Source organism: Diadema antillarum, unplaced genomic scaffold (genome assembly GCF_040938485.1).
Source record: "Diadema antillarum isolate AM-2024a unplaced genomic scaffold, OU_Dant_1.0 scf00000032, whole genome shotgun sequence".
Lineage (NCBI taxonomy): Eukaryota > Metazoa > Echinodermata > Echinoidea > Diadematoida > Diadematidae > Diadema > Diadema antillarum.
This window is the reverse complement of record NW_027270921.1, coordinates 1,592,874-1,618,786: the sequence shown is the minus strand read 5'-3', so window position 1 is coordinate 1,618,786 and position 25,913 is coordinate 1,592,874. Positions and strand designations below refer to the sequence as shown.

Sequence of the window (25,913 nt, the reverse complement as noted above, 5' to 3'; positions counted from 1 at the left end):
AGAGTTAATCGAGGGACCCGGGATAGGTTTTCCCCGCATTACTTTCCGTGTCGTCTTCCGACAACATGCATCATCTTCCTTCCCGGGTGCTGTTCGTTATTCCGAAGCTTCGTTATTCCGACGTTCGTTTATCCGAAACACACAAATTTCCTATACCTAGAGTTTCGTTAATCCGAAAATGAAAAAGGGTTCGTTAATCCGAACATTTGTGGCGTTATTCCGAAGGTTCGTTATTCCGAAAGTTCGTTAATCCGAAAATGAAATAGGGTTCGTTATTGCGAATGTTCGTTGATCCGAAGTGATATAGGGTTTGTAACGAACCTTCGGAACAACGAGCTTTGTTTCATTTTCGAAATAACGAACCTTCGGAATAACGAACCTTCGGAATTACGAGCTGTAACAATATTCCCGAGGTAGGAGTTCAATCATTGATTGATACCTTGCGACGTTTGCGTTGGCTCCAGGGACCTAAGTACCACCACTGATGAGACTGCCCCTGGGTCGAAACGAAAAAGAGAATAATCCTGATGATAATGTAACACACACAAAAAAGACACCATCACCATGGACTCGCTGTGCGGCTAAGTTTTGAGTTAGACCGGGAATTGTGATGGCATGGTACGAGCCATAGATACATCGTGATAAACTTCTGTACGCCACCTGCTAAATACAATATGTACCACCAAATGATCGTTGATATGACAAAGATACATATCACTCGGATCCATAATTCACGTCCCTTTCAGGTCATCTCATGATCTGCACAATATGCCGGATTTTTTTTTTTTCAAATCAACGTAGTATGGATGTTTCCGTATAGTTACTTATCTCTGATCAACCTAAGGCGAAGAACTGTTGGCATTAGCCAAGATTTTTTTTGTGTGTGTGTTTGTTTGTTTGTTTTTTGCTAAGATGATTATATTTTTTCTTTTCTGTGCTGTTTTATTTTTGTGTTTTGTTGATTGTTTATCTATACACTGTGTGTTTGTGTTTGTTTTTATCGTTGGGTTGTTTATTTTGTCTTCGTCTTTTTCCGTCCTTTTTTTTAGCCAGTTATGTCTGTCAAATAGAAAAGTGCTCAATATGAAAATAAGTTTCATTTGCTAAACCTGTTGTTCTTTCCGTTTCATGTCAAATTCAGAACACGCAATGTTCGGAAAAGAGATGTATGGGTTCGATCATGTTCCCGCCACGAGACAAGGCGCGACCAAAGGAGGAGCTCCTCTTGCACGCAGAGGATTTCATCAACCAGTACTTCACCCACATCAAGAGGTAACCATAGCAACCATAAAATCCCTGCACAGTATGAAAGTTATATTTTGACCCTCCATGACTCAGATGAAGTGAGATTAAAGTTTTGGCGAAAACCAGTTTATGGTCAGCTGCTTTATATTACATCGTATTAAATTTACTGCATGAGAATTTTTGACGCAACCACAGAAGAAAATAGATACATATAAATCAACAGCTAATACAAAGACAGTCTAGTCAGATGCCAAGATTCCCTCATTCAAAGTTCTTCAAATATCAAACTAGTGATACGCCATCCGTCATATAATAGCGTTTCTGACTTCTGTTTGACTTCTTGACCAAACTCGGTAACAGTATATGAAAACAAGCAAATAAACAAACAATACCAAATATAAAGTTACGGTATATGTTATACATACAACCATGAAGGTTTACGAATCAAGTAACCTTTCTACCTGATACCTCCAAACTATGATATTCGATATTTCACCGATCATAAACCAACTGAGTCTGAAAGTAAATTGCTCAGCGCCAATGTTATAAGAGGTTCTTTCTCTCCTCCTCACAGGGCGGACACCCCGACCCACAAGAAGCGACTTGCCGCCGTGCGGGAGGCGATAGAAAAGACAGGCTCATACCAGCTGACAGAGACCGAGCTCATCCTCGGGGCCAAGACGGCGTGGAGGAATGCTCCGCGCTGCATCGGCCGCATCCAGTGGACCAAACTACAGGTAAGGAAACAAGCGACAACATCAAACTTTCATTATGAAGTAATAAAATCAAACTAAAAGGTACAAACGATGCACAGAAATTATCTGCATCAAGCCTCGCGGAAGTTTAAGAGGAACTATGCATGTAAAAATGCACGTTGACTTGCATTGAGCAGTTTTCTTGAGGTTACTTCGATGCACCCACAAAACGAACAAAAAAATCACAACAATCTCATTGGTTTTACCGTTATATTCATATAACCAGATGTTAAAAAGACTGCCGTATTTTCGAAACTGTACATACGACGCCTTTTGGCCCCATTACTCAAAGAACGCTCGAAGATTGCAAGCAGCGAGGTGACGATACTCGAACCACGTGACACTGATGGCATTTTAAATATTTTCTTCCAACAGGTGTTCGACGCAAGGAATGCCAATTCTCCGCAGGAAATGTTCCAGGCAATCTGTAATCACATGAGCTACGCCACGAACAAAGGAAACCTGAGGTTTGTACCGCCCCGCCAAATATTTGTTCTGACCTTTTGACGATTCAACTACCTCTACTTTGCTCATTAGCATCCATTAAAACTTGGGAGTCCCCCTTCGCACCCGCCCCCATAGTATCAGATAGCTCAAATATTATTCGGGGTTTCCTATCACTATTGAATACTGTATCCATCACAGATCATTTCCCAATGGCATCGTGATCGACCAATTCGGTTTGGGTACTGTTTTTTTTATGATAATTTCTAACTTGTGGGCTTTAATGCCTAACAAAAGATAATTCAGGCCATGACATAGCGACGCACCTGGCTCATTGCCTAACCCATTGTAAGTGTCTTTGATCTTCTTTGGAAGTCCCTTGTTATGGCCGCCATATGTTACAGTGTTCTGAAGTCGGATTCATCTATAATCTCCTCTCTCGAAACATTTGAATTTAACCTAGCAGGATTCTTCAATTTGACCAAGTGAAGCACATATCACTGCTGAAATACAGTGCTTTTTTAACGATTTTTTGGGGGGAAAGTAATAGATGGGAGAATTTTGAATCCACATGTGATCACAAAAATAGTTCCACAAGCTTCAGGCACTGTTTGCTTCAGCAACACCTAAAGCGCGTATAAAACGAAATTAAGTCATATCCACATTAAATACAGCGAGCAGTCCTTGTTCGCGCTAAATGAACAACGATCTCTGTGTCATGATTTGACGCAGATGTAATTTGCATGCAGGCACCGTTGAATTCTAACAAAATAAAGATGATAGAAACTGTTCGTCTTGTTTTTCTTTGTTTTCTCGAGAGTATTTCGTTAACCAATCACGTGTCACACCGTCCGCTGTAGTGTCGCGTCGCATGATGTTGCATGGGACCAAGCTTGCTTGAGTCGTCTATCCAACTGAGATATTGTAACAAACCTGTCGCTACGAATTACAACCGTTTCATATCACGCACCCCTCCTGTGTACCCTGTATTCCTTACAAGAAGGACGCAAATACCGATCCTTTCTATCCAACCAGACTTTGTTCACTTATTTCCTTATTGCACACCTAGTTCAATTGTCTAACTATTTATTTTCATTTTACACCATCATTTTTAAGCCTTCGGCGAAACAGGAGTAAGTGTGCTCTGGTTTTGCGTCATTTTTGGGACTGGAAATCCGTAATGTTTCCCTCTGTAAAGGTCCCGTCAACCCCATTCCAGTAAGAAAGGGGAATAGATAACTAAATTAAATAGAAAATAAACACACCGACAGGCATCTATTTTCTTAAGCATTTAGCAGTATTAATCCGAATAGGTTTCGAATCTCCCAAGCTGAAAGGGATATTTATAAAAACAGACCGATAATAAACGATAGACAGACATTGCGTGCGTTATGTGATTCTTCGTCTCATACAAACGACGAAATAACGAGACTTTACATTTAACAAGTTGGCAGAAGAAAGAGGGTCAAAAACAGAACACTCACAGACGTCTGTTTCAGATTAGATTTTCTCCAGGAGGAATATACACTGCTACGACGGGCTAGTGACTTTTTTCATCATTTCTGCTGGCAAAAACCAGCGTAATTCATAGCGGGGGTTAAAGAGGTTAACACTTTACGAGTCCCGAGGGAGCGGGGAATTATCGCGTTTACGTCGTGCCGCGCGTAACACTGAACTTGACCAGGCCCCGATGATTCGATTGGGTCAGAGCGCGGCGGGATATATCATCTCATCGTGTCAGACACAAAATCATGTTTTTCAGCTGATTTGACATCATTTATCTCCTTTGTCGAATGTCTTTTTATAAAGGGGGACTTTTACAACCGGAGAATAATGTTTTGATGGATTTGCAAGTAAAATAACTTCTTATTTAGGAGAAGAGAATATGTGCAACAACAGGGGAATGTAGTTCCGCCCATCTAAACAGAGTAGTAAAAAGCACATAATACATAGTCTTGCTTTTCATACCGCTGAAAAATATGAGCTTTGTGTTCGCCTAATCGAGTTTGCAAGGTCGCAGTTTTGTTGTGAATAAAACCACAAATGATGGCATTTAAGGCTTGACAATAACAGAGGCCGTGGAAGCACCAAATAACCGCTGACAATAATAGAGCTAACAGTCAGGTATAAACATGCGACAAAACCGTCATGGATTGCGTTTCAAGGAGAAAGAAATAGACAGACAGACAGACAGACAGACAGAAATAGGAACGGAGGGAGGAAGAAGGAAAGAAAAAAGAATAGTTATCTAGGATAAGTAATAGCGATCTTAAAAGGCAAAACAGTTTTAAGCAGCAGATAAGGCACAAATTATTTTTTAAAAATCCAGCTGAAAACAATGCCGTACCAGATCTCTACATCAGGTCATGACCGCCAAGTTTGGCTTTACTCATTCAAACCATTCTTTATAACTTCTGACATATGATACAACATGAAGTATGTCTCATGAATAACATGAAAGTGAAGTAACATGTCCTGTACAAGTTGCTACAAATCTGCCTTTCCACAGAGGCTGCCCACAAATATCAAATTCAGGGTACAAGTTCCCCAAAGCCCGACATGTGTCTGAGACTTGTTTTGTCTTGACAATTGAGATGCAAAACAACTACTGTATATACCACTGAATGAAGACAGGGTAAAGTATGTGAAGAGTCAGACATGTGTTCGTCAAAGAGTCGTTGCCGAAAACTCGGCCAAGATGTTCTCCAACTTCTCCAACTTGTTTTTCCTTTCATTCACGAGGAAAGAACTATTGAAAGATACGGAGAACACGTGGCAGACGCCACGATGTCAAGACCAAGGCCGCATCCACGGCTAGTTTGAGGTCGACGGCAAGATGTCCCGCCTCCCCGTGACGTAGATCCGCTATTCCACGCCCATACAGACGCCAGATGAAAGTTCGGCGGAGGGCACGCGCTATATAGAGTTCTTCTCATAGATGAAGATGTGTGAAGTCGGAGACAAAATGTCAATTCGACATTACAGAGCAAATTCACTGTTTTTCAGGAAATGCCTGTAAAAAAATGAACCGTGTTGATTGCATCTTAAGTCACTGGCTTTGTTGTTTGATGTTTGTAAAAATTTCCAATTTCGATGTAGAGACAAGCAGGATTAAACATACTTAGGCAATTGATACTGAGGCAACTGATTTATGCGGTTATGTGTACCTTAGCTTACGTTATACAAGGTTTACTTCTGTGTTATCTTTCGAATGTATAATGTTCCCTATGCCTCTGCCAAATTTCGAACACGATGAGGTATTTCACAGAAGGATCTTTCACGCTTCCTTTCGCCAGTGTCACATTAATCATAATTATGCATGACATAAAATATAATTCGATTTCATATCGTGTTGCTAAAAGTGCGTCGAGAATTTTGATTTTCCGTTGTTTCGCAAGATATGTCCATGATGCGGCAGTGAGCTGTTTTGTTCTATTCAGTTATGCCAGTAATTCTGTGATGATACGGCTAGCAGAAATTTTGATGATTGTGATATACAAGATGAAAAATATAAATCTTAAACTTCGCTGAGAGGTGCAAGATATTGGAGCAGGTCGAACGTGCCTTATCGCGCCATGTCCTCTGTCGCTGTTCGGCAAAGTTTGAAGACATTTTATTTCCCCCCCCCCCCCCCCAAATAAAGAGGTCATCATTATTTTGCAGCTGCATTTGTGTAGTCCTGATAAATGTACGAAGGTGAGCCGTAAATACGGCGAACAACAAGTGTATTGTTGCTTTGACGACAGAGCATGTAAGAAATCCCACTTGAAATATGGGTCTTTTTATTGGTTGGCAGGCCCTGTTCGAGAGAAATTGAGCTGACGCGTCTCATATGTGCTTTATATGATATTAATTTCTTGCAAACGCTATCATTTATTTTTTTTCTTCTCTTTTGATTTTGTTCTTCTCCTTTGCTTTCTTTTTTCTTCTTCTTACCTCGAAATACTTTACCCCAGCATTCTACACGCCACGCCAAACAGTCGAGGCACGTTTTGAACATTGCGGGGTGGGGATGACTTTCTCATTTTCTCGAGATATCAGATTTGAACGAACCAAAGAATGTCTGTGGGTTTGTGAATTTTCCTGATTCTGTTTAACACTGCGACCTTCCCTCAAGGTTCTTCAACTCTAGTTTGCGTAGGTTAATAGCTGCAAAAGCTGCTATATACTGCTCTTTATTAAACCGACCCCGCCCATTCCCCGAAGTAATGGGATTACTAATTTTCATGTGTATACGCCCTCACATTTTTCTTTCGTATTTTTTTATTCGCAAATCTATTATTGGCATATCCCCTCATCGCATGTCAGAACAGGTGGATGTCGTTTGGAATAGTCGCCGGTCTTGGAAGCATTATGATCTAGTCTGGAGGGGATCGGCCGACTATCTCGAACTTGACCTTATGACCTGTATCTAACTGGCCCGGCTTATGCCACATTTCCAAGCAGAGGGCATGATATAAAAACATGGTATTTGAACGCAAAATTAAGCGCGCTAAAATGCACTTTGTCATCACAATTCGTCGATTTGCGCCGATTTCCTCCCAGGAATTCCGCCGTCACATTGCAGATTTGTTATTTGATTTGATAAATCGAAATAGCAATATCCTAACATTCTTCACCTCAGGACATTCCAATGATTATACCTGTTAATACTACATCTTTATCACCATTATCATTACATCTTTATCTTCATCCACACCAGTAACGTCATTGTTACAGCTGTTTTCGTAGCTATCATTCGCGTCATGAACATTCCCGCCAAACTTCTTGTGTATTTTCTTCTGAACTCGTGTTGTGTTACGCTTCGTCACATTTTCTCAGGAACTCTGATACCACCTGTTCTGAAAAGTCATGAATAAATAATGACGGTGACTGTGAGAAGCTGAAACATAAAGCCAAATGGGCAGATTTATAATCATAATATTATCTCGTTCAAAGTGAACTGCAGAAGTGTCAGCAACCAAACCGACTTTGTCGCACCTTAAAAAAAGGGGAATTTAGAAGTTTTGTCCCCGGACACTCAAGTTTAGTGAATAATTATTTATCGCGTTATTAACGTTTTAATGTTCTTGCTCTTCCCCTCCTTGTCCCCCCCCCCCCCTCTCTCTCTCTCTCTCTCTCTATCTACCTCTCGTATATTTCTTCTAAGAATGATTTGGAAATTGAGTTGTAAAAGATATCAACTCCCGTTAAGAGCTGTGACCTGTGTAGCTGGACACTATGGTTATGTGAGATTTTGACCGGTTGACTGATAGGGGTAAATATAAACACCCGTTCTCACGTCACGCTAATAAAATCACAAACATACAGCTGCGTAAACTGAAATTGATGTGGTTGAAACATAATGAAAGTAAAATATTTGTTTAAACTTCGCATATTTGATATCTTTATCGTCTTTCGTCTCAAAGACAAGAATGCCTTGAATTTTGATGTCTCTTTTATTTCATGATAGCTATCATACAAGAGGCACCAGATTCTCAGCCATTACTGCTAAGATCGCTCGAAGTTTAGTTGTTCAGACTTTTTTTGACAATAGATGCATGGCCGCCATGTGTTTTTTTTTTCATTATTGGAAGAAAGAGAGATGAGTTTGTTCAAATTTGCAAGTATACACTTCATGAATATATATGGCGTGAACTTTAAAAAAAATTGAAACTCAGTCTTGAGTCCGTCAATGATATACCCTTGTTCCAAAATGTGTGTAAATGTCTAACAGTCACACACGAACAAACGCAAGAATATACATTGTATATAATAGGGCTCGACACTAACGGTGGCCCGGTGGCCCGGGGCCACCAAAAATGAAAGTCGGGCCACCAAATTTCAAAAAAGGGCAAATTTGGTGGCCCGCCTCGGGCCACCAAAATTTTTTGAAAAGTATGTCAATAAATTCGTAACTTTTTGCGCCGGAAATTAGCAGTTAAATTTGTTTAAAGGATGGATCAAAAGGACTGAATGAGTGCTTGAGAGTGAGTGTTGCAAGTTTGTTGAAGTTTATTTATGAGTAGATATGTCCAACTTCTAATTCTTACTATCATAAAACTTAAATATTTGACTCATTAAAACAAAGGACTTTTAATGTTTTTTATTGTTTTTTCGGGACACCAAATTTTTCTCTCGGGCCACCAAAAATTTGAAATTTAGGATTTTGGTGGCCCCATCGGGCCACCAAACAAAAAAGTTAGTGTCGAGCCATGTATATAATAATGTATATTTACATGTACATAGTAATTGTCTATAAAAAAGGCAGATAGATGAATTTATATATGCGACACTTATTGAAGGGACACTTGAATACTGTAAAACCAGAAATTTTTGCGAGCATGAAACTTTGGCGAATTTCGCTAGGAGCCAAGATTCGCGAAAGTGAAATGCGCGCGAAAGTTTTTGTTTAAAACATGTAGCACCAGTATACTTATAGATTTTTCATGGTCGCCAATTCTCGAAAATTTCATGCCGCAAATGTTTCTGGTGTTACATTTATTAATGCTAGTTGATGTATCCTTTCTTTTTGTTCCGTTCGTGTCGACAGGTCCGCCATCACGATCTTTCCCCAGCGGACAGACCCGCAGAAGGACTTCAGAGTGTGGAACAGACAGCTTCTGGGCTACGCGGGGTACAAGCAGCCCGATGGCTCGATCATCGGCGATCCTGCAGGGGTCGAGTTCACAGAGGTAGGCATACTTAGCTGTTTAACCTGCGAGATGATTATAACATCATGCAGAGGACACAAGGTATCCATAGGCATTGGAATAGAATGCAGATTGTCTCCATGATTGATAGATGTTATTGTTTAGATCGATAGAATAAGATAAAACACGCATGACATAACTAGTAGTAAAGTAGCTGTCGGTCCTTTTTTTTTTTTTTTTTTTTGGTTGTTTCGTAAAAAAAGTAGTAGTGTTATTGGCATAATCATTAACCTTGTGCTATGGTCGATTTGTGGTCAATTGTCATCCTATCTACAAATCTATTTGTAAGATTTACATATCGGAAAAAGGAACCAGTACGATTCGGACCTGTCATATAGCCTACTGCTTTCCGAGCTGTGACACTACCACCAGACTATCCCTGGTTGCCGACAGTGACACGATAAACATGGATCAAATAACCAGGCCCCGATATTCCGGCATTGTCATGTTAACTATTCTTTTAAAGGCCGACATGTTTTTAAAAGTGTACATCAGCAATACGATCTTACAAATGCATTTGTACAAAGGGCTACAATTGATTAAAAAAACAAACAATGATGAAATAAGTCTCTGTACCAGTCCCGCTTCGGAATTGTAACAACTTCAATACCTTCAAATCTGAACTGAAGACTTATCTTTCAAAGCAACTTTTTATAATGATGTGTGACGCATTGTGGGAGCCAGGCGCCTTTCGAACGTTTCTAAAGATAAATGGCGCTATATAAATGCTGTTTCATCATCATCATCATCATCATCATCATCACCACCATAGCACGATCTTCACCATCTGAATTGATAATCTCCTTTTTTATCATTAACATTGTACTTTTAATGTCTTCACTATCACTTTTTTATTACTATCACCATCTAGGTATGTCAGAAGCTCGGCTGGAAAGGAAGCGGGGGAGCGTTTGACGTTCTTCCGCTCGTGCTGCAAGCTAACGGCGAAGACCCTGAGATGTACGACATCCCGCCCGATCTCGTGCTCGAAGTCCCGCTCGAGCATCCCAAGTAAGTTTGACTATGATAAAGAGCTGTCATTGTCTGTAATAAGGAGGATATATTTGTTCCCACAAGTTAATGCCGAGATCATGTCTGTCGTTTCTTATACGTGTGAGTATTAATGATACATGTACTTGTAGGACTTTATGTGTGTATGTCGATCGGTATAATTTTCTCCAGGTAAATATGCATGGATGCAGGTATAAAAATATACATGTGTGTGCTGTATGTATGTATGTATGTATTTTTTGTATAATATGTTTGTTTGCATCCAATATGCCTGTTTTGTAGAACTAACAAGCTTGTATGTCTATGATAATTTGTGGGTGTATCTATCGTAGCTGTGGGCGATACTTATGTACGAACGCTTTGTGTACGAACGTTTTGTCTTTTTTTAATAGTATGCGGGTCCAATGACATTTCCACCTCTCCTTAGATGTCTGCAAAATATATCATAACTGCATTTGGTCCGATGTGGCTATTAGTTCTTATGGTTGTCAGACCGCAAACAACAAATGCAAACATTCTCCAAGAAACCACCCCAAACCCAAATTGTCTGTAGATGAGAATCGTTAGAGGTTGCGGTTTTACAACGAAGTACAGTATGTCGCAACAAATTATTTCCGGTAAGGGGAAACGGATGCACAATGGTTTTTCTCAGGAGGGCAATTGGATATGTGAAAGGGTTTTACACAGCTTACCTTCGTTACTCACTTTAGTATGTAAGAGTCTCGTATAATAAGAAACCTATTCAACAGGAATTCCGGCATTTGTATTGAAGAGTCTTTGTCCAAGAAAAAAAATGTCCTGTATACGTGCACATGTCTTATTCTGTCATCGACAAAAGCTACATATTTTGTCACTTCACAGTAAGGGAAACCTAAACAATAAAATTAATCAAATTCTAATCTTGCACACATCATTCTCATGAGTTTTGGGAAATTGAACTTCCCAATAAAGGATTAATGACCATCTGAATTTATACCAGCACAGCATGTGACGTAGATGCAATACAGTCGACTCCCGTTATAACAAAGTCATCGGGACCGGCAGTTTGCTTTCATTATATCAAAATTTCGTGACAACCGAACAAATGAACAAGAGAAAATGTATAGCTGATAATGTTGGGGCCTGAATTTTAACTTCGTTGTAATCGGAATTTCGTTATAACCGTCTTCGTTATGACAGGAGTGCACTGTATATGACTTGCAACAATAAGTGCAGTTTGACGTTATGAGCAACCCAGTGTGATGGGAAATGAACTCCGAAATACTGAGAATAAAAATCATGAAAGAAAAGATGAGTTTAAAACGGAGCAATATCTTACACATAATGTGAAATCTACAACCACTTGGCTGTCATATATACATGACACCCCATGAACTCAGCAAAGTGATCTTTTTCCTAAAACTGTGATGTCCCCGGAGTAGATATTCTCGATGTTCTAATAACAAACACACAACGATATAATACATGTGAATATTATAATTGTACAAGAGAATATATCGTTTCTTCGCAAAGACGCGTGATTCTGGCTCTCATGGGAAGTTACCACAAACGGTTTACTGTTACTTGATTATTTTCTGCGAAAGAAATGCATTATTTTCACAATTTGCTAGCTTTTTCTCTAACCTGATCATTCAAGAGCAGTGCATTACATTATTTGTGTTATGGTTGTTGTTGTTGCTGTCGTCGTCTTCGTCATCGTCGTAGTTGTTGTCATTGCTTTTGTTGTTGTTGTTGTTGTTGTTGTTGTTGTTGTTATTGTTGTTGTTGATGATGATGATGAATGATGTATTCATTCAGTTTGATTGGAAACGGTCACGAGACTGACAACATGTGGATTAACTTTTTGATAAAACTCTGAGTTAAAGCAAGAAGTTGGAGAGAATCTGACATCTAGCACACAATCGGAGAAGATGATTCGCTAGCTGTCAGTTGGGTCGCTTTATGTTCCGATCACATTACACGATCCTCCCGTTTAGTGCAGTTGTTGTAACTCCACGACACGCTCGACTAATGCTAGTTGACATCCGTTGCTATCTCGTATCAGTTTCGGATACAGAAAGCTCGAGAAAGTAAGGCAATACCCCCGATGTTTATTTTGCCATACCCCATGTGTGTCATCAAAAAATCGTGTGAAAATCAACTCCACAGCGATGATTTCTCGTCTCTTTTATCGTCCTTGTTGTTCGAAAACTCTGTACACGTTGATTGCTCCCTGGGCGTGTTGATTCTGAGTTTCGTCTGCAAGAAAGCGAAAGGCGGGAGTTCAGGGTTGCAGTCCAAGTTGTGTAGTCCATGGGGAGATCAACCTCAGACAAGAGGTCACGGGGTGATGTCAAAGACATATCCTCAAAGACTATTGTCAAGGCTCGCGTTACGTGTTGACATTGTGACAGGCCACACATCAATTTACACCCTTGGATCTTGGCACTGATCTTGTATCGATCAGCGCCAAGATCAGCTATCGATCAACCATCACTGAAGGTGTATTGTAGTCTCGTCTTGTGGTAGTTCTGAGCCATTTCTTTCCTATTTTCCTAGAAAGAGAGAGAGAGAGAGAATAAAACTCATAATAGTAATAGATAAAACCAACCCACCAATCAAAACCAAACAAAGCAAAAGATGTATGAGAGTAACATTCATATTGAATACAACCAAATTGTATCGGTGGATGACAAAAATGCTGAACAGCATTAATTAACAAATATTCATATTTGCCCCTGTGAAAATTATGTTCATTTTAGATAAATAGTGAGATAAGTGTTAATTAAAATCAATGTTTTAGTGCAATACCGTAGACTTCCTGACTTTAGATGTGGAAGGTTGTAGTTGACTATCAACCACAAAGCATATATTATTTTCGTTGAAAAAGATAAGGTGCAGAATTGTGAAGTGACGGCATCACCACATTGCCTTATTTTCATATTAATTTGTTGCTACCAATATAATTGTTTTGTGAAAGCAATACGAAACCTTAAATTCCACCACTTTTATATGATTGACTTTGATGAATTACCATTTTTATCTGTTTGCCTTTGCTCTATTATCAAAGCCAATGTGAAAATGCATCAACTGTAAGGGATGGTATAGTATTAGTTTTGGTGAGGATTCAGCTTTTAACTTTGTGCAAGATACTTAGAAACCACTTTATGAAATATTAAAGAGCATACAATCTTAAGAGGAATTCAAAGTTTAATTGATGGAAATTGGTTTTGAAACGGCTGAGGTATACCATCCAAAAACAAAGTAAAACAAAGTGATCCTAAAAAAAGGTGGGTCCCATCTTTTATTATGATCTCTTTGTTTTGGATATCTCAGCCATTTCAAAACCAATTTCTATCAAATAAACTTTGAATTCCACTTAGAATTGTATCCTCTATTATATTGCAGAAGAGGTTTCTCATTATCTCAAATAATAATCATTAAAAAGTATTGGAAATCTGTAGCCCCATCTCAACCGAAACTGTACCCTCCCTTAATTATGGGATGAACTGAGCTTTCCTGTTCTCTCGGGTAACACGTTTGATAATCTAGACCTTACTGTACATAAATAAGTGACAGCTCGTCATTTTTGTGCAATACACGTGGTTTTGACATCTGACAGTAAATTTCCAAGACTACTCGAAAATATATATCTATACCGTATGTCCCAAAAATAATTACAACGGGGCCCTACGCAATGATATCTTTAAAAGTATTCCATCGATCTAAATACAAATTTAGGGTATGAAACTATAACTCATTGCCCACATCTTACAGAAAACCCAATTCGATTTGCTTCAGTGGTCAAAAAGAAATGAGGAATTTTGTAGAGGATGTCGGGAATCTCTTTTGTCCAAGTTCTGTCTATTGTGCACACACAAAAGCATCGAAGTGCTTAACTTGGAAGAATCAGACTCATGACATGCTTTACTACAATCCACATTTCTCTGTGACCGCTTAACCAAATCGAATGGGGATTTCTGCAAAATAGAGCTAAGATGTTATATTTTAAGACTCTGAAGTAGCATTGAAAAAAAAATCATTTTGGATGTTATCAATGCAAAAATCTGATTGTAATTTTTGTGGGACATACTGCAGTATGTCCCCCCAAAATTACAATCAAATTTTCGAATTGATAACATCCAAAATGATCGACCTGTCTAAGTGCTACTTCAGGGTCCTAAAAAATAACATCTTAGCTCTATTTTGCAGAAAACCCCATTCAATTTGGTTAAGCGGTCACAGAGAAATGTAGATTGTTGTAAAGCATGTCATGAGTCTGATTTTTCCGATTTTAGCAATTCATGCTCTAGTGCGTGAATAATAGACAGAACTTGGACGAAAGAGATTCCCGACATCCTCTACAAAATTCCTCATTTCTCTTTGACCAGTGAAGCAAATCGAATGGGGTTTTCTGTAAGATGTGGTCATTGAGTTATAGTTTCATACCCTGAATTTGTATTTAGATTGATTCACTATTTTGAAAGATATCATTGCGGGGGGTCCCGTTGTAATTTTTTGGGACATACTGTATACATATGTGTATGTGTGTGTGTGCGTGTGTGTGTGAATTTGCATTGTTTAAATTGGGTTGTTTGATGATTGTTTTTTTTTTCCTGGTGGATAATGTCTTTCGATGCATAATGATCATGCCTGCAATCTAAGTCGTGATAGTACAATTATGTTTGATGCTTGTCCTTCGGTGAGTGCTAAGAGAGGATGGGCCACTCTTTTTGCAAATGAAACCACTTTTACCCTTTGGGTGTGTTGTTAGACCGTCTGTTTTCGACTGTAGGAGGTCCTGTACAATTTCGTCTTCGTTTGTTTTGGCGTGATAGGCCTATCGATGCCTCTCCATCCCGACGAGAAAAGAAGATGGCGCCAAATGTATACAAAGTCTGTGAAGAACAGCATAACTTGCTTTGCTTGTCATCTCCTCCAGGTACCCCTGGTTCAAGGAGCTGGGGTTGAAGTGGTACGCCCTCCCCGCCGTGTCCAGCCTCATGTTAGATCTCGGGGGCCTCGAGTTCCCCGCCTGCCCCTTCAACGGCTGGTACATGGTCACAGAAATCGGCGCCAGGGATATCTGCGACAGCAACAGACTCAATCTTATCGAGGTATGATTTGGAAAAAAACAAACTAACGAACAAACAAAGTGATAACATATCAAGCAATGACAAGTTTACATTGTTGTTTTGTTTTGTTCTGTTTATTTGTTTGTTTGTTTGTTTGTTTAGCATGTATAAAGTATGCCTGTTGTTTGCAATCTTCTGGGTGAGTGAGCTCCATTATGTTTATGAACAGAATCCTGGGACACGGCAAGTCTAGCATTATTATGACATAACAAACCGGTATAAGGCGAATCTTATAGTTAAAGGAATGCTTGTCACCAGCTAAAGATCTATTTGGTTCAAGAACTAATTGGTGCGAAACTCATAAGGGAAGAATGCATCCGAAATGATTCACTCTATTGGTATATACTTGAAACATTTCTAAGAGTTCTCTGAAGGAAGTGAAGAAGAATGAAGAGTATAATTGAAATAATGTCCTAGGAAACCTTATAATCTGCGAAAAAGTGTTAAATACTTAGGCAGATGTTATGCTCATCAAATATTGTCACACATACAAGTAAAAAAAAAACCCGCCTATCATCGGATTATAATTACATAAAGCTTCACTGGGGTAGATGTTTATGAAAATCGGCTTTGCGGTAGATTGCTTAATGGCCGAAGAGAGGATTTCTTGTTATTATCACAAAACCGATATATTCTTCATGGATTACTGACGCACGAATCCTAGCAACCAGTACACACAATTTTATCCGCATGGTTGTGACATTACGCATTCCTTTAGTACTATAGACTGCGCAACAAAGACCAGTTCTTTTTTTTTTTTAGGGGGGGGGGACGGGGTTTTTTCCGCAGAAACCATATAGATTTGTTCTTTCATTGATGATTCTATCTGAAACTTGATGCCCGAGGCGTATAATCTTTCGACTACAGGTGTTCTATTATATCGCTTTGAAACGAAATTCACTGCACAAAATATCCAATCGAATGAGAGTATGACCCCGTAGGTCGGCTGGTGACCCAGGTACGTACATCACCACCTAGAGGCTTGCCCGCCAAAGCGAGCAATGCTACAAACCTTCGAAAGAAATTGCTGGTTACTTTTTAGTACATTGCTTCGAGCATCCTTTATCAATCAAGTAATACTCTGAGAAACGGGAGTGGCCGTTGGTACAAAGGCAACTTACGACACGAAAATGGTATATATGAGAGCATTGCTTTGCTTAAAGGATGTCATAATGAATGTATGGAAAAAATCACGTTGCTTTGCCTATTTCACAGAAGACCTTGACGATACAATAAGAGCTCATTTCGAAATACTATATAAATAAAAGAAATGAAATATTTTCGCAATAATTGGACACTGTTATTCCCATTAATCGTCTTAACTGCGAAGAGTTTCATCATTATGCATGTAATCTCTACGTTCAACGTTATTTATAATTAGACTTGCTTTTTCATCCATTTTAATTCTATCAGCAAAGGTATTACCAATGTCAATCGATAAGTGCCAACAAAGAAAAGAATGAGTAAATCAGCGTAAATTAAGAGAGATAATCTACGTGTGCGTCATTGGTTACTAATTTGGGCAACAATTTGTGGTACTGATAACTCGCACAGCAATGTGCGAGAAGGAGAATTACGTCATGAATCACCCAAATCTTATGATTATAGATATCACCTTTGACATTGTGACACCCTCAGTGATCAAATCAAGGATTACACAGGTTCAAATGCCGATGCACCAACTCACGTTTTGCACAGTCACTGGTATGTACGCTCGTCACCATCAGTCTTAATGTTTACTCGCTTCTCTCTGCCGAACGTGTCATCAATTGGTTTTTTGACACTTTGGTGCGAAGTTACCGCGCGCGAAAGACCGGTATGTGCATTTACGCCCTGCTATAAGATCGACAGCCGAGATTAAGGCAAGCAAGGTTTATGCCTGATCTTGTATTCTGTTATCTTAAATATCTGTGGCTTTTAATCACTATCGTAATTTTACATTATTAATGGTCCGTCATATCCTGGTTGAAGCTATTGACAAGCGTAAAGAAGCATAGATGGGCTTAAAATGTGTAATGTTCCAGTGAACTATTCTTGTTTTTACAGTGTATCTGAACAGTTTTATAATGATTGTATAAGATCTTTCAGTTACATAACGGATTATATAAACATATATACATAAAAAATTGGTTGTTGCAGAGTTTCTACATCAAATTCGTCTTTTTTTTTACCTTCTATGATATCATCCCATAAGGCGTTAGATCACAAACTGTCCCAAGAGCGGACAAGCCACTTTGACTCTGACCCCTTTCTGTTTTTCTTGCATGTCGGTATGCTCTCTTTCATTCGATTCTTAATGATATCAAAATGCTCTTCGTGGCTACATTATGCTCAGGGGGGGGGGGGGCTTTTCATGAAGCGTTTTGGTCGGATATTTTTCTGACAAACTGAAATCCGTGCATCTGATTGGCTGAGAGCAAATTGTCCGACAACTTTGTCGGACAAAATGCTTCATGAAATGCCCCCAGGTTAATGTGAAAAACGGGATTAGGTGAAAGTTGGCGGTTTGAATTATGGCGTTATCTAATGCGTGCTTTGGCTTTTTAACAAATAAAAACTCTCCATTTAGAACTCTAAAAATGTGATCATGGATTTTGTGTTTTTCAGGAAGGCGGGGGGCTGAGTAATAGAAGAGTAGATGACATGGCCCTATCTAAAGAAGACAAGGAAAAAAAACCCACATACTTGAAGTATGAATTCGATCCCTCTGGAGTTGAAGGTTAGAAGATTAGATAAGGAAGTGTCGTGGGGGTTTGGTACACATCATTATCTCGCGACTGGTGTAAAACGGGTGTCATCAAATTTGTTTGGTTGGGAATCCAGGAGCGGATTACAAGATAAACGTGCAGATCTTAATTAGTAGGCCTGACCAATTCTACTTCTATTTGGAATATTCTGCCACCTTCAAGAACAGGGCATTGCTGGTCTAGCCACAGTTCCGGCTTAGTCAGATCTCATTTTGTTTCTTTCTTTTTATTTTTTTTTTGTCCCTCATGTACACCCCTCTCCTTAACGATCTTTAATGAAATCTTTATCTTATAGTTGATCATGTCTGCGAAAGGTGCAGTCAAGTGTAGGTGTGACATTTTTTTCCCCGCTACTGTTTGGGATGATCTTTACTAACCTGAATCACCTGTCTAATGATAAGAGGTATAAAAAATGACGAAAGAGAGAAGAAGAAATAAAGTCGTCAGTCCATGAGTCATGTGGCACCGGCGACTCCTCCAACGCACCGGCGACTCCTCCAACCTTCTGAAAGCTTTTGGATTTTAGCTGTCACGCAATGAGCGCTCTGTATCATAGCATAATACTGTAACGATAGGATTTGCCATCGTAGCATACATACTCCATGTTGGTCTATCGAGAACTTCTAAGAATTATGACTAGAGTTGAAATCGTTAGAAGCTCGATGAGACGTCACTTTATGTATCCTCATTGGAATATTCCTCACAGTGGAAATAAAGTTTCATGCCTATGAAATGATAGCCAAAGGCTAAATACGGAAGATCGCGCAGTTTAACAACACCCTCAGCCGAGGATAATATCTAATCTTTGCCGCATGATGCATCAATCCATAATATGATAAAAACGACATTGCTGGTATCGCCTTTTCAAAATTCACATAATGGACTCAATTCATTGAATTATGGGGTTATAGACTTCAGGGTTTGTGGTAACAGTTGACCTTGCACACGGTTCTGTAAAGACGCAAAATAATAGTTGATTTAAAGTCAGTCATTTAAGTTAAAGTGGAATACAGATATATAAATGGAACTGATCCTTGTAAAGCTTGTAAAAAGTTGATTGATGTATGATTTAACTGATAATACAAAATAATGATCAGAATTGTCAAAATGCATGCTGTATATTTTTAAAGACCTATGTGCACAGAAGGGAACAAAAGAGCCCAAGCTGCAATAGAACTTGCAACGGTGAGAGGTGACTAATTAAATTTTCCTCGATTGCGTTCTTTCGAATAAAAACGAATTAGGCCTATTAATCACATAAATGATAATCTTTAATGTCTATCATATTTCAAGAGGGGCAGAAGGCAGGTCTATGTCAAATCCTTTACATGAAGCCGATGTCGAAAACCGTTTATCAGTTTTCGTCATGGGGGTTTGCCAACGACAATGGTCGGGACAATGTCTAGCATCACCGTGCAATGTAGGTAAGTCATGCTTCACGTCACGTGACAGAACAGACCCACAGATAGACGATATGATTGTTCGTTAGGTCGCTCACAAAGCGAAAATATGCCATAACCCTCGGTCATGTACTCTTAGTGGGAGTCGAAAGTCCTTCGGGCCAGTACAACAAAACTCCAGTGACGACCTATTACATGTTATTTCAGTTCAATAGTTTCAATTAAATAGATTATTTATTTCCATCTATTGATTTAAACCCGGCTTTAAAAAAACATTTACGTATAGTTCATTACAGTTTTAAAAAAGATAATCGTAGAGTGAAATATCAATGTATAACGGCAATGTATAAACGAACACGTTCTCTCTTCCTTTAATAGTTTTAGCTGATTATGACAAGTCAAAATTCTTGGATATGATATCGTCAACATATTTGACATTTTTGACCTCCCACTAGATGTGGCCCAATTAAAACATCTGCAAGGTTGTCGTCCTATCCCATCTGGGCAGCACGTTTCTCCTCGTCATATCGAAAACCTAGTTCTCAGCAGTGGAAGGCATAATAAAGACTCCATGGCTTTCTTTCAAAATCATGTTCACAGATCCTAATCGAGCCAATCATAGCTGACAAATATGCCTAATGCAAACAGAGACTCCAGTTGAAATTATTAACACCGAGGTTGCAGGAATAGCACTATTTTCTGCTGCTTCTTAAATATAGTGCTCAGATTTCTTTCACCGACGAATCAATATTCTTTTTTTTAAATCATGAGTGCGATGGTTCCGAATGTTACATGAGCGTGCAAGTTTAACCGTTCTATTCAACGACACGAAGCGGAATTGAATAGAACTATTGCACGACTGGCTCACTTGATTTACCGTTCAGTAGACGTCTATTGCACTGCCATTGAGAGTGAGCGTGGGATAGCTGATTCTCCTGAATGTCATGTGATCCGCATTCATCCAATCAGATGGCAAGGATCTATACATATGTTGTATAATGCAGGATAATGTATTCGTCTAATATCCTACCAATGATTCCTAAAAGTAATTGTTGAAATGAAAACTTTACACATTTCTGCGCTGGCGACCAGTGTCGGTGATTTGCACGATTGTCTATTAGGCTGATGACTATATAGCACTTTACGCAAGCTATACCGATATTATTCATTAAGCACTTATATCCCATGAATGACGTCACGGTATTGCACATAATATTTCTTCATTGACATTGTGTTCTCAACATCACCGTCATTATAGCATTGTTATGTTTTGGTCACATGACGATATGTACACCAACCACGAGACAGGATCTCACTAATGAGGGGTGTAATATATCTTACAGAATATTTACGCAGAGTAGGCCTATGTCCTATCAAGACGTATACAGTCGATATAAGCACGGATAAGGGATCATTTTGAAAGTGCATCTATTTCAATTTGTTCATTTATCTCATTAATTAATTCTTTCTCTAGTCACAGTTTGTTGTTTGGATGAAATTTCAAAAAAAGAAAAGAAAAAGTAAAGTTCCAGAAGCTCTTTTTGATTCCATGAGTGTTCTAAGGATGAAGTGGGGAGAACTTGACGCATTATAATACTAAAACTTGTCACAAACTGCTACACTGCAAAAAGTCCGGTGTTAAATAGTGAACACCGAGCTGGTGTTAAATTTTCGGTGCTCATTTATGGTGTTAAATTAACACCTCCGGGTGTCATTTCCAAATTTTAAACTGTTTTTTTAAGAGTTTCTTAGTAACTGCACTTCTTGTTGATTTTTAATTTAAACAAGACGACCAAGAATTTTACATTAAAATACTAGATTTTTGAAAAAACATGAAAATAAATTTACACCAAAGTAACACCAGCTGGTGTGGTCTCTTATTGAAGCTGGACGGGTGTTAAACCATTGATATTAACACCAACAAATATCAAATCAACACCATGTGGTGTCATTTTTGAATTAACACCAGTACAGTGTCAAAATAACACCAGGTACAGTGTCAAATTAACACCACGAAGTGTCAAGTGAACACTTTTCAACACCATCACAGTGCATTTTTAACACCTGTGGGTGTGGTCCTTTATTGAAGTTTGATCGGTGTTAGATTTAACACCCGTGGTGTTAAATCTAACACCGATGTTTTTACAGTGTAGCAGTCAGTATTCCCAGAAAGCAAAGATAGATTGGTTGCTAGCTGTTTTGGGCGTTATTTGTTCACATTACAAACAGATTTCAGCAGGTAATCGTCACACTTCCGACATCAAATTGATGTTGCAATATACTCCCACATTTAGTAACTCAGAATTACATTGAGGTCTCATTCCTGCGTGGCCACCCCCCCCCCCCACACGCACACACACACACATACGTACAGACCACACGACGCTGTGCAAATAGGAACCATAGATTATGATTAGAGAAAACACCCCTACAATCTGATGATCTAAAGCCTTGAAAATGTGTGCAACTTATTCCCCTCAATTATTGATCTCACACGACCAAGGTGTAGCGTACATAGTAACGGTGCTATTTCGCATCGCACGGTAGAACATCAAACTTTGCGGGTCCATTTCACAACGTTTTCGTGTTATCTTTGTAATGAGCTAACTCCAGCAAATTTTAGTGAGGCGAAAGAGGGAAAAAAAAGAGCCGATGCGATATCGACAATCGGTGGATGCATTTTACCTTGGTGTTATGTTTAGTCACGGGAATTCGACACTGCATAACACATACACACAATATCCAGAGTTTAGAATGTTGTTTCTCAGAAAGAGAATAGTCAGGCGGTCGAACATGTGATTTTCCAAGTTTTTATTTTGTGTGAGCATATATTTGATTGTTTCAGGATTTACGCCTAATCATGAAAATGATATACATCCAAACATTGCTCTCACACACACATGTGGATACACTAGAGAACACAGTCATTACCTTGTATTTTCGTCTTTTTTTTTCTTTTTTTTTTTTGGTCGTCTGCGCGTCCACCTATGAATTTGCCTGTGCAACAGAAGGGCGCCCTCTTATGTCACACAAAGTAGTAAATGGTGCTTTTTGCTCTTATTTTTTTTTCTACGAATTCAACTACCTTCAATAATTGATTATACATGTAGTTATAAACAAAGCTTACATTGCCGTTTCCTCTGAGGAAGATATATCACGTTTTGCATTCCGTAGTCATGGTCTTGTCCCGTTATTTTCATTTCCTCGATCCAAACTCGATTGTATATTATGATTTTTTTTTTCATCATCATTATTGTGTCATTCATTTTCTAGTGCATGTTTGTGTAAGGATTTTTGTACTTCATTACTCACTTTTTCTACTGCGCCTTGAGCACGTTATTTATGTGGAATTGGCGCATTATAAGTACCCTGTATTATTATTGTTGTTGTTATTATTATTATTATTATCATTATTATTATTATTATTATTATTATTATTATTATTATTATTATTTTCATTGTTATTATTATTATTATTATTATTATTATTATTATTATTATTATTACTATTACTATTATTATTATTATTATTGTCGCGCACTGTTTGCTTTGCAAAGTATGAACACACATCTTTATAGATACCCTCAGTTAATATGCCCATCTATAGAGATCAGGGCCCTGTTGCATAAAACCCTTACCGCTGGACTTACCGCTCCTTTCTAGCGGTAAGTCTTCAAATTAGCGGTAAATTTTATAATCCTTGATGCTGATTGGCTGTGACGCCTAATTTTGACGGTAGTTACCATTGAAATTCAACGGTAAGTTTTATGCAACGGGCCACAGAATTGCTTCATCACGGTGAATTATAGAAACTTGGCGAATCAACTCAGAAATATCAATATCACTTCTTTCAAATACAAGGAATACCTGTTATCAGGCTGTTATACCAGGACTCGATATTGTCGTTACATTTCACAATTACAGTGATTTTTACCCTCACTTTATTGCCTAATTCTCGTCAAGGCAATCCATGACATATTGTGTAATTTGCACAAACGCAGCGTTAAATTTACTGGTCAAGAGCTGTAGGCCTATCGCAAACAGTCAGATAATCTACTGGTATCTTTAAAAACATCCTAAACAACAGAGTTTCCGATGGTTCTTCCAAACGCATTCACCTCTGTTAGTTCTTTTTTAAGCCTTGAGTAGGTTAAAGTACCCGTGCGAATGTTTGACCGAACGTACTTGAATCATTGTCTGTATAAATTCAACGTCTTACGGTTTCCAAACTAGTGGTCAGAGTCAACATCTGCTGTGTGTTCCGGGGAGAGCGTAAATGGGAGTCGCTTTAATTAATAGTGCTTGACCAACTTGCAGCTTTACCGCGATGTCTACTTACATGAAGGCAACAAGTCAACATCGTAGAGTTCCTTAACACTGTTTAGTACAGTCGATCTACGTGATATGCGTATGAAGAGACTGTGCAAACCGGGAAAAAACATTTCCAAAGGGCATTTAGGATAATAATCATTCGTAAGCTTGTTCCTTAATGGCCGTGGTAGGCTAAACTAACTTGAGAACCTGGTCGGGTTTTATGGGACGCTGTGTTGAAACAGCTCTTCTTAAGGATAATACAAACATCATTACCGTGGCTGAATGATCCGTGTCTTCCAAAAGGTTCCCTTACAGAGGAATATTTGTGTAATGGTGGTTTTAATAACCGCGTCTTACGAGTACCGGTATTACTATTGATTCGTATAAGAATTTTATCAGCATCCAACGTACACACGAGCAGAATTATGTACAATGAAAATATATTAACTGACAATAGGTGTGGGCGTACGTACAATGTATGTATGCAGGGGCGGATCCAGGAATTCTGTAAAGGGGGTGGGGCGCAACTAATATTTCTGGTGCCACTTCCGGGTTTAATTTCATTTTTTTTTCTTTTGTTTTTAACGAAATATAGAGGGGCGTGCGCCGGTTGCGCCCCCTCCCTCCCCCCCCCCCCCCCCCCCCTGCGTCTGCCACTGTGTATGGATGTATATGTCCAGAAAGAGAGAGAGAAGGGACTGACAGACAGAACGGAGCATAAATTTTCTTTTGATATTGGCTTTTTTTTTTCTTTAAGGGAGACCGATCATTTCAGACTAATGCAAATATCGTATCATTGAATTATTCTAATCTAGTTACTCTTTTTTCAACATGATTGCAGGGTGATAAGCGAAGAACAATATAGTTCTCATAATATATCGTGTCCATGTGTTTGCACAGTCCATTGGATGTAAAATGGGACTGGACATCAGCACGAATTCCACCCTTTGGAAGGATCAGGCTTTGGTGGAGGCTAACGTGGCCGTGCTGCACAGCTATCAGGTGTGTATCCTTCACATAATGTTTTTAGTAGGTGTATTGTCAGTAATGCAGTTTAAATACAAAAACATAATATTGTATCCATTTTTTTTAAGATGTCATATTTGAGATTTAATCTGCTGAAAAAAAACCCATTGAAAATACTGGAAATATATGTGATGATTTTAACAATATCTTCAGCAATATCTTTCTTTATCTGTAATTAATGCGATGTCATTGAAACATTTTATTTTTCGATATTTAATGATGTCCTTACTTGAACAGAAATTAGAATGACCTTTATGTGTTTTTGCATTCAAACTCTTGGTGTACGTACAGTGTAGAGAGAAATACCCAGGAAAGGAAGAGAAAAGTAAAACCGAATTGTAGTAAATATTACACTTCAAGAGTGAATTCAATACAACATTCTAGTAAACTAACTTTTAATAGCTAAATGTTTTACCTTTATTTACATGTGCACTCATATAAATTCTACTTTTGTACATGATAAAGATATGAATAACTAAATAGAGAACAAATATATATTCATTTATCAATTTGTATATTTATTCACGTATTCATTTGAATTATGTATAAAAACGTAATTATATATTACGATATTCCATCTTTATGAAAATACGATGGTTAACTGGTAAAGGTAATGATTTATACCTATTATTCTGGGATTAGAAAATGAACGTGACCATCACGGACCACCACTCGGCGTCTGAGTCCTTCATGAAGCACATGGAGAACGAGCAGCGGCTTCGCGGCGGCTGTCCGGCCGACTGGGTGTGGATCGTGCCGCCGATATCGGGGAGCATCACGCCCGTGTTCCACCAGGAGATGCTGAACTACCAGCTGAAGCCTTCCTACGAATACCAGGTGAGTGAATACCAGTCCGACATATCGATACGTGTGGGAGGGAGAATGGAAGAGACTCACGGTCTGGAAGATTTCGAATAGGAGGGAAAAGGAGGTCTAGGAATAATGCTGCGACTGAACAACAAATTGCCCTACATCGAGGTAAATAAGCACCGATTCTTAAATGTTTTATTAGTAGCCATGATACAAAAAAAGAAAAGAAATCTTGGGCATACATTTCCGGGTTGGCGCTTATTCACTTCGATAAAGTATAATTGCTTATTTGTCAATCAGCTGGAATAAACATAGCTCGACGGAAGAATTTGTTAAATTGAAGAGTGATATTGTC

The 25,913-nt window shown here is 38.7% G+C and overlaps 1 protein-coding gene across 1 annotated transcript in view; it reads left to right on the top strand.

Moving 5' to 3' along the window:
- LOC139741943 (nitric oxide synthase, salivary gland-like) overlaps positions 1-25,913 on the top strand; it is a 146,550-nt gene that overhangs the window by 91,766 nt on the left and 28,871 nt on the right. The window contains exons 4-11 of the mRNA XM_071652516.1: positions 1,142-1,272; positions 1,820-1,982; positions 2,376-2,467; positions 8,977-9,118; positions 10,008-10,147; positions 15,069-15,243; positions 24,623-24,724; positions 25,391-25,585. Of these exons, the coding sequence (XP_071508617.1) occupies positions 1,142-1,272; positions 1,820-1,982; positions 2,376-2,467; positions 8,977-9,118; positions 10,008-10,147; positions 15,069-15,243; positions 24,623-24,724; positions 25,391-25,585 (1,140 nt within the window). The remainder of the gene's footprint in view (positions 1-1,141; positions 1,273-1,819; positions 1,983-2,375; positions 2,468-8,976; positions 9,119-10,007; positions 10,148-15,068; positions 15,244-24,622; positions 24,725-25,390; positions 25,586-25,913) is intronic.